The sequence below is a fragment of the Haliotis cracherodii genome, unplaced genomic scaffold (genome assembly GCF_022045235.1).
Source record: "Haliotis cracherodii isolate W230 unplaced genomic scaffold, xgHalCrac1.p SCAF_33, whole genome shotgun sequence".
NCBI classification, from domain to species: Eukaryota; Metazoa; Mollusca; class Gastropoda; order Lepetellida; family Haliotidae; genus Haliotis; species Haliotis cracherodii.
This window is the reverse complement of record NW_027266290.1, coordinates 441724-452147: the sequence shown is the minus strand read 5'-3', so window position 1 is coordinate 452147 and position 10424 is coordinate 441724. Positions and strand designations below refer to the sequence as shown.

The 10424-nt window shown below is 40.5% G+C and overlaps 1 protein-coding gene across 1 annotated transcript; it reads right to left on the bottom strand.

The window, feature by feature from the left end:
- Positions 1 to 513: 513 nt before the first annotated feature.
- Positions 514 to 4283, bottom strand: LOC139477385 (uncharacterized). Its single transcript, XM_071259946.1, has 3 exons — positions 4097 to 4283; positions 2148 to 2237; positions 514 to 731 (listed from the first exon to the last, which is right to left on the bottom strand). The coding sequence occupies exons 1-3, from the start codon at positions 4281 to 4283 to the stop codon at positions 514 to 516; spliced, it is 495 nt and encodes a 164-aa protein (XP_071116047.1).
- Between the last annotated feature and the right edge of the window lie 6141 nt (positions 4284 to 10424).

Below are 10424 nucleotides of genomic sequence, written 5' to 3'. Positions count from 1 at the left end.
TCTCATAGCACCATATATATCTGCAAGACAGTTACGACCACCTAACAGCCATCAACTGATAGCACCAAGATCGCTGGGAAACATATCCTGTTCTTATTCTGAAGCAGTACAAACTGGATCTCAGGACTTCACATTCAATAAGACGTCATAGGCAGTTGCACGGGCATAATTGAAATGGGTCAACGCAACGTCACGTTGCAAACGATTTTTGTGTCAGTCATAATGTGATCAGCAGAGGACAGAATTGATACCAGGCGTTTGGATCACGTACCCAGGGACACACAATACGTATTACCTTTCAAAGTGATTATCCTTAGCAAATTTTGAGTAGCATATTTCAGTGAATCAGACTTGTGATCTGTGGTGTGAAACTTAATAAATAAACATCTAGTAAAAGCATATTCGAAAACGACCATAGGTCATACACTGAAATATCACTACGAGTGCAAATAATATTTTGGACGTTAAGAAGAACACATAATATGTCATCGGTTTCAAAATGAAAAGTTTTTTCTACAATTTTATCCACTCGAAAAGCTTTTTCGGGGAACTGCCAGGGGTTCCGGATGCACTGATGCTGCAAGTGCCGTCATCATTCAAATTGATGGACGTGAAGTCGGAACGGTTGCTTTGGAAACACAGCAACGCACACTCCAGACAAGCCCGACGCAGGGACTTGGAAGTCAGCAGATTCTTATCTCGCCTGACAAAGAGGGTTCCCAGAAATGTACCTTGGAAGAAGACAAAGAGGAGTCAGCAACAGACATGTCATTTATAAAACAATATTCAACAAAGGTCTTTCTGGGTGTTTGCCTAATTGGTATTGTCTCTCGGAGTGTGCTAAACTGATCTTGATTCATTGATGCCATTTTTCACCTTTTTGGGTCCTTTGTTTTTGGCTTGCTAATTGAACGTACTTGTGTCAACAATATGTTCACCTAAAATCTCATGAACCAGTTTTGTGATAGATCTTTGACTGACTGAATGTATAATCTACATTGCGTAATGTCCGAATGTTAATGTAATATGTATTTGTTTCTGCTCGGATTGGCATAGTAAAAAAGGGTCATTTGGTCAGGAAGTTTTACATAAGCTTCATGTGTATTGATGATCTCATATCGTTCAGTAATCATCAAATAGCCAATTCCCGTCAGGTGATTTACCCATCTGAACTAGCAATAAAGATTTCCAATTACATTTCCAAATTTGACACATCGGTAACAGGTGATGTCTGATGCGGTTCCTTCTTTTGACTCGTGCCATATATTCCTATGTTGTTTTTTTTTTCAGGTAAACAATTGACTTGTCTTTGCATGTGATTGTGACGGGTGCCACCAGTGGGGCAGGATTCGCTCACCTTTTCGCGAACACCTCGCATCATCACTTTTTGATAGTGATTCATAAACACATGCTCATGACGTACAATCGACTCGATTTGTTATGAATGTGGAAAGGGTTTTGTCGCTCTTATTCAGTGATACAAAAAATGATGATGACGACGATTACGGTGATGATGATGATGATGATGATGATGATGATGGTGATAATGAGGGTAATGAAAAAAACGTTAAGGGTGCTGTGTCTACCAGGACTATTCAATTCTATCTTTTTGGTATTTCTAAAATAAGATTCATTAATGATGATGTTTTGAAATACTTATCCCTTGTGACGGCAAAACCAATACAATCAAGAAGGACATGGTTGACTATTATTCTCTGATCACAAGGGATACAAATGGAAGATCCTCACCTTTGAATCAGTATGTACATATTTTAGAGCTGATCATATAGCCTTTGATTTTACTGTAAACATTGAACTGTCATTTGGTAATCTTGATGATATGGTTCTGATCCAATGTGACGCTCATCGATATGAAAAGGGTATTGTCACTTTTACTTACACTGTGATGGAAATATAGTTACTGCAAAGCGATTAAAGCCTTGGACAGCAACATTAAAACTTAGTCATTTTGCTCTCTAAATAATCGAATTGAACTGACTAAACAGTGACAGCTGAGCAGCTATCCATACCATCGGGAATGATAACAAGCAAGGCTGACCAGTCCGACACCCATTCTAATCAGCTATTACAATTGTAAGGTATTTAAGGTCTATTCTAAACCACAATAAGAAATAATTTGTGCCTACCCGTAGATGCAGTTGTCATCACCTCGGTAGACGTTGTAATTGTGGTGGTGGGCACAGTGGTGGTTGAAGTAGTCGAAGTAGTCGAAGTCGCTAGGTTCATAAATAAAACATATGATGAATATATTCACAACCACGCTGTATGCTAACTAGGACATTATCGAGACATTACCAGTAACAACATCAGTATTCCAAAACGTTTTTCGCGAACACAGTGACAGCTGAGCAGCTATCCATAGCATGGGGAATGATAACAAGCAAGGCTGACCACCCGACACCCATTCTAGTCAGCTATTACCACAATTGTAAGGTACTGAGGGTCTATTCTCAACCGGAATAAGAAATAACTTGTGCCTACCTGTAGATGCAGTTGTGGTCACCTCGGTAGACGTTGTAATTGTGGTGGTGGGTTCAGTGGTGGTTGAAGTAGTCGAAGTCGCTAGGTTCATAAATAAAACATATTATGAATATATTCACAACCACGCTGAATGCTAACCATGACATTATCGAGACATTACCAGTAACATCAGTATTCCAAAACGTTTTTCGTGAACGCCTGGTGTCATCGCTGATTTTCACTGCTAATTGCGTTTGACGCCCAAATGGAACTTTTTGGGCAGATAATTGAGACTAGTTACTCTGTGGCGTTGATGTTTTATCTTTGTATCCCTTCTTCCCGGGGATCGAATGTTTAAACTTCTACCTGGTAAGGTAAACATTTAAAAAAATCACTTGTCCGAACACAAATTCTACTTTTCAAGATTATTGATCCACAATAATATTTTATCAAAAATGAAAGACATAAATGTATTTCCACCCACAAAGAATAAATCTGGCTGTGATCAAACGTAAGCCATACGTTATCATCAGCCAATTCGTCCTGCCACTACTCCTGAAAAGCTTATGTCACGTGGTAACTGATCACCCAATCAGAGAGAGTGTCCTAAAGCGCGATCGAAATCAGAATAAGGAACTAAATAAACAATCCACTGCCACAATTCGAGTCGTCATACTCGCTATGTTTACGCTCTTCCAAGCTGCATTTGGTACTTGATTCGAGTATCTTATCAGAATTGACTAAAGGTCGGCTACATTTTACATTTATCTGCGGAAAAATAAAGCCTATGTTTCTGTGTATCGGGTGATCTCATTTAACGAACGAGTCGGATAAGTCGATATTGCTTTCCCACACTTTTGCTTTTACCAGAATTGGGGCGGTACCGTAGCCTAGTGGTTAAAACGTTCGATCGTCACGCTGATGGCTCGGCTTCTATTCCCGATATGGGTACAATGTGTGAAGCCTATTTCTGGTGTCCCCCATCATGATTTTGCTGGAATATTGCAGAAAGCGGCGTTATAGTAGCATCGGTGATTGGTGTCGTTTAGCAATATATCACGAGAAAATATCGTGAAAAGTCAGTTATCAGCCATAACTATAGTCCTCACCTCTTGAAATATTATCACGAAATATCGCGATTATTAATTAACGAAGATCGGTGCTTGTGTGTTGTGTGTGTGCCACGTTTGCCTCGTCGTGATAAAACCAAACTGACTCACTATCTACTTGTGACAGGATTTCACACGATGATTGAGTGAGTTTGGTTTAATGCCGGCTTGAACAGAGTTTCAGTTATATGACATAGTGTCAGTTTGAAGTGGGAGGACAACCGAAAGTGGTGCAAGTACTAGTATTTCGATGAAGGCCAGGAGCACGAGCATTGTGCTCATAAACCAAGAAATCAGGACTACCTGGGACACGGAACTAGCGCCACAGCTCTCTGGCACACATAAGAGAAACATCCGAAGCGAAGGGAGGCGCCTTTAACGACGGTGCCATCCGTGACATTCCCATATTCCAACATCACTACACCTCCACATCCACACATCCCTACACCAAACCCCTAAACCCGAACACATGGATTCACAGCACAAACATATATTCATATACTTACCGATGCCTCCTCCGCCAGCTGTGTACAGTGTGTTGCCATGCTGTTCGTGCAGGGGTAGTTCTAGGTGATGGAATGTGCACTCATGATATCGACTGGACCACCCCACGGCAGCACAGTTGGAGACGAATTGACACAGCTCCACACATTCCTCTCTGGACAGGTCATTAATTTTCAGCCCAGCGGGCATTTTTTTATTCTGGAGTTTCTTGAGGGGGGCCGCTGTGAAATTAAATGTTTCATGGCTATAGGAAACAGCGAGTGAGAGGGTTTGATCAATATGATATGACAGCGCGTCGACATACTGTTGGCTAAACGTTCATATTGACGTGACAGCCTCCGTGGTCAAGCGGATAGAGCTTCTGATCTGAGAGCAGAAGGTTGGTAGTTTGATGTTTAACTCTATTTCACCTCATCACCTCACCTAACAGTAAAGTTGTAAATGTTGAGTACTTGACAGCGACAAACATATGCATAATACAGGCTGTAATTCACTATGCCAAGATTCCATCTTTCAACAAAAGAGCATCACCCAGCACAATCAGCAGCTAAAACATATTCACCGTTTGCTCACGAACAAATAATCGTTATCATATGATAAAGATGTTGGAGTAATGAAAGACAGAAACCAGTCTACATGATCACGAGGAGGTCTGTAATGCTATTTACCCAGACAGTTAGGGTACTTTCTACCAATGATGCACTGCTCTTAGTGCATATAACGTGAAGAAATATGATTTGTTTTGGAAAATAATTGACAATTTTCTTTTGATTAGGGTTCACAGTAAAAAAAATGTTCGCTGGACTGGACTAAAGTCCTGAAAAGTATGTTGCCTAATTTCTCTCCTTCAGTTTACTTACACCCGTGAAGATCCGGGGTAGAATATGTCTTCAGCAACCGATGCTTTCCATAAAAGGCGATTATGCTTGTCATAGGAGGCGACTCACGGTATCGGGTGGTTAGGCTCGCTGACTTGGTTGATGCATGTCAACTTGTCCCAATTGCTCGGACCGATGCTCATGACATAAATGACTGGATTGTCTGGTCCAGACGCGATTATTTACAGACCGCCGCCATATAGCTGGAATATGCATGAGTTTGGCTTAAAACAACAAACAAACCAACTTACATCCTCGCCACATTTTGCACCCTGCACGCTTCTGTAGCTGTATCAGATGTTCTACTGGATGCCAATATGTTTTGCGCAAGTTCTTGAAGTCGTGGAACCAACACTCATTACGACCATAATTCCAATCGACCTTATTGTTTCTAGTTGTATTGAGGACATTTCCAACACACTTCATAAGAGTTTGTGCGTTTTGGTCTCTTCTCCCACTTGGAGAACTCCCTCCAGCGTTCAACACGACACATCTTCCTGAAAAGGACATACATTGACTTGACATTTTGATACCAGAAGTAAGCATGCAGGGTTAAAATAACGCCGCGTTAAAAATTATTTGATTTCTCCGGCGGCGTGTCAGTTTAATGACAGATGAAAGTAAAGATTGACACAGCTCGTAAGCGTTTGAAACTTTTATGAGACCCACGAACCCACGTATGGTGCTGCGGATCATTATACCGGGAAATCGAACCCTTGATTAAATGACACCACAATGTGCAGCAAATTGCTAACAGCGTAATTAATCAGCAGGTAGAAAAGGCCGGACAAGGAAGTGACCTTTTCCACGAAATTCCTTCTTCATCACTTGAACATCCCCTTGTTTGAGTTTGTGTTGGCTCCCTTGCCACGACTGATCGTGAATTGTACATAGACGTCTCTCAGCGAGCCACGTGTACGCCTGACACGTGCTGCTAATAACACAAATGGTCTTGCACTCTTCAAGCCTAGTCACATACTCCATTTGTCGGCCTCCAAACAAGATGTGATCCGAAGTGACTTCAAGACTTTCATCATCTGATTGATAGAACCATAGGATACAATTTATAATCAATCAGTCGTTTGTACATATGGTCCCCGGCCCCCAAAACAAGTAGTGAGTGAGTGTTGTTTAACGCCGCACTCAGCAATATTCCAGCTATATGACGGCAGTCTGTAAATAAATCGTGTCTGGACCAGACAATCCCGTTTATTGATATCATGAACATCGATCCACGCAATTGGTATCGATGACATGCATCAACCAAGATATATTGATTACATATATTTAGTATATTAAACATAATAATATCAATTAATGAGAATATTTGAAACTCCCACAGATAAATGGGTAACAGTAATATAATGGATGATGATGATGATGATGATGATGATGATGACGATGATGACCATGATGATTATGAAAGAGTTTGCAGTTAAACAGTGCGGCGTAAAACAAACGATTATTTACACAGACAGTGTTCATCTCGCCTACTCTTATCGTCCTTACAAATGAATACAGATGTTTGTAAGAATGAAAGTCTTTTCCCTATGATGTTGTTGCAGGATGTCTTCCTGAATGTTGCACAGTCGCCCACAGTTTGGAAGAAGAGGTTCATTGAACTGACGAGGCATTGCTTTGTTTGCGGTATCCACTGTATAAATTTGCACGGTTTGCCGCGCTTAACCAGACAGTCGTTTATACAGTCAAGTAAGTCTTTGGAAACTAAGTTATCACTGGACATGAATGAGCATACCTTCATACCCTCCGGATCCATGCACTGTGGCGCTACAAGAACAGAGTGAGTAAGTGAATGAGTGAGTTGGGTATAACGCCGCTTTTAACAGTATTCCAGTTAAATCTCGGTGTATAAAAGAACAGAGAAGCATTGTAGTACACTAATATATATGATTTTGTTGTTTTGTTGTTGTTTAACACCACACTCAGCAACATATCAGCTATAAGACGACGGCCTGTAAATAATTCCGTCTGGATCAGACAATCCAGTGATTGACTTCATGAACATCAATCTACACAATTGGGAAACGATGACTTGTATCAACCAAGCGAGTCTGACCATCCTGTTAAGTTGCTTCTTACGACAAGCATGGATTGCTGAAGACCAATTATGACCAGGATCTTGACGGGGTTGTCGCCTCGGTGGACAAGTTATGAGGTGAGGTGAGGTGAGGTGAAATTGTGTTTAACGTCGCGTCCAAGATTATTGCACTTATATAGCGGCGTGCATGCACGTGTGTGTGTGACTTATGATTTAAGGCTGACGAGTGTAATGGCCATGGGTATGCTGCATTCACACCAACACGCCATATTTTTCATTCTTTTAGAAACAAGGAATTAAAGTGTTGTTATATTCCAAGTACAGTCGTCGCTATTCCTGTAGAAGACCGTGTCTGCACACTCTGCAATTCATCTGCTGTTGGAGACGAATTTCACTATCTTTTTAGGTGTGAAGCACTTCTCCAACAACGACTTCTTTACATCCCACAGAATTGTTATATCTGGCCAAATATGTGTAAATTGCGTAAAACGTTATCACCTAAAAATATATCCACTTTGAAACATCTGTCCGATTCATCGTACATTTGAACTCATTATTGCGATAAGGTGTCTAATTTTATTTCTTTTGATTATTATTATTATTATTATTATTATTATTTGCTTAATTTTTATTTATATATTTTTTTTATTTTAGGCTTGTTACCATCTTGAACTGCATTGTATATTATATGTTGTAAATATATATATATATATATATATATATATATATATATATATATATATATATACTCTTGTACCACCTTTGGTGGTTTTTCAGAGAAATAAAACTGAACTGAACTGAACTGTATATGAAGATAAATAATGGATTCTGGACCAGACAATCCAGTGACATTGGCAACATCACACGCTGTCGGGGAACAATGCCACTCGGTCAGTCAAACAAACTGAGCTAACAAGCCAAACGAGGTGAGGCGAAATTGAGCTTAATGTCGTTGCGTTCAAGATTATCGTACTTATATAGCGACGTGCATACACATGAGAGCCCACTCATACCGCAGTTTAACGTAATGAATACTCAGACACATTATGCTGCGATCCGACCAGTCCTTGTTTTATCATCTTAATGCCAAGTTCCAGCAGGACCATCTTTAGATCTACATGCCATGAGGGGCCAGCCATTTGGTATTCTCGTGGGAAGGGAGAGGTTATTGCACCAGGCTATTGCCTATTGCTAAACAATTGGCATACCATACGGTCCAAAAAACACATTCACTCCTATGACACAATTTAGTTATTTTTATGTTAATTTAAAAAACCAGTAGAAAAAAAACATCAGCACAAAATAAAAGCGAGAAAACCATTTCCATATTCGCAAGAAGTCATACTTCACTGACTTGTTGGTGCATGTCAAATTGGCCCAAATGCTAAGATCGATGTTTATGCTATCGGTCACTGCAATTTCTGGTAAAGACTCGATTATGTACAGATCGCCGTGATAAAGATGGAATATTGTTGTTTTTAAACAAAGGAAATGAAACTTAAAATCGCCAAACTGTTATTACAAGAATATTGTGTTCCGCCAGACAGTGCCGAGTACTGGGTGATAATAGGTTCAAAGAAGAAGAGAGAAAAAGGAAGAGGAAGAGGTGTATCAAAGATTGCCATTGAACATTTACGATGAAAGCGATAAAAACATTTCCTTTATTAAAATAGATATAGCCGACAAAACCTTTTTCCATATTCTTAAGAAATTTCTCACGGAGTTCTCAGGGACCGAGTAAAAGCACATGTGCAAAAGAATGGTGCATAACATTTGGACAAGTGGGACAAAATCCTTACTTAATTTCATCAAGTGACATTTCTTTTGCAATTCCGTGTAGTTACAAAAAAAGACAATAACATCAATATAAGACCGCCGCCGTGGTCTTGTGATCGAGCGTCCGCCCGGAGAGCGGAAGGTCCGGGGTCCCATCCCCGGCAGTGTCATACCAAAAGGCGTTAAAAGATGGTACTTGTGCTTACCATGTCTAGCGCTCGGCATTAAGGTTTTAAAACAAGGACTGGTCGGCACACACACACAAGGACACACACACACACAAGGATACACACGCACGCACGCACGCACGCACGCACGCACGCACGCACGCACGCACGCACACACAGTACATAAACCCAATTTCGCCTCACCTCACCTATATAAACAGACGAAAATGCCTCACCTATAAATGACGGAATCATCATGAAGATGAGAGTGTTCAGAACCATTGTGGAGACAAGCGGCTGTGATGTTAGTCGCCAAGCTAATGTAACCGTAACAAAATTTGCAAAAGGAACACTCTTCCAATCCAAATTGTGTTTCTGGGATACACCAATCACCATGCAGTAGAAATGCTGTAGATTATAGCAACTAACGTATGAAGTCCACATTGGTAGTTTTGAAAGACATATCTACCATTTATCACATAAATCATGTACCAATTTAAACATTGCCATTTTGATGTAGAGTACCGATCACACTGTGGAGGCAGTTTAAGTAATGGTGTTCGAAAACGATTATCTTAACTGTCAGATAATGTACATAAATCACCACTAAATGTTTTAAGATTCGTGATGCTCAATATCATAATGACAATTTAATGAGGCTCAGAGTGTGCATGTTAAAAAGTATTTGTTCCTGTAGTGAAAATGTTCTTTTGTACTATTTTTCTCAAGATGAATTATTCCCATGCAACAGTTTTTACTTGGACATTTTTACCACGATAAATTTACACAAGCAATAATTGTTTCGGATGAAACTACTTCCACGAGGAACTTGATCATGACATGTGCACGTGGATGAACATTCTGGACGAGTACCTGACCATCTGCCTGGTGTGACGGAATTCACAATTTGATAATCACAAGGGTTAATGACGTTTCCTGTTCAAGTCAGTTTGGAACCAGCATGACAACATTGACCCTCAAACCAGTTTAAGTTCTCCTTGATAAATGTCCACCTAAACATATATGAAACTATCACCGAGATAAAGCTAACTGAAGAAAAAGAACCGAAAAAGGCGTGCTTAACCAAAGAGCAGCTCTAGCACCCCGGTGCGCGCGCGCCTGCCTGTGTGTGTGGATGTATGTGAGTGTGTATGTACGTGTCTGTGTGTGTGTGTGTGTGTGTGTGTGTGTGTGTGTGTGTGTGTGTGTGTGTGTGTGTGCGTGTGTGTGTGCGTGTAAAATTGTTCGTGTGTTTAAGTGTGTGTGTGTGTGTGCCAGTGTGTATATGTGTGCGTCAGTTTTATATATGCTTGTCAGTGTGAGTGTGTGTTTGTAAATGTGTTCCTGCGCGTCAGTGTGCATAAGCGTATGTGTGCGTCAGTTGTGTGTATGTGCGTGTCAGCGTGTGTGCTTGAATGTGCGTTTGGCTGTGTACGTGTGAGTGTATTGG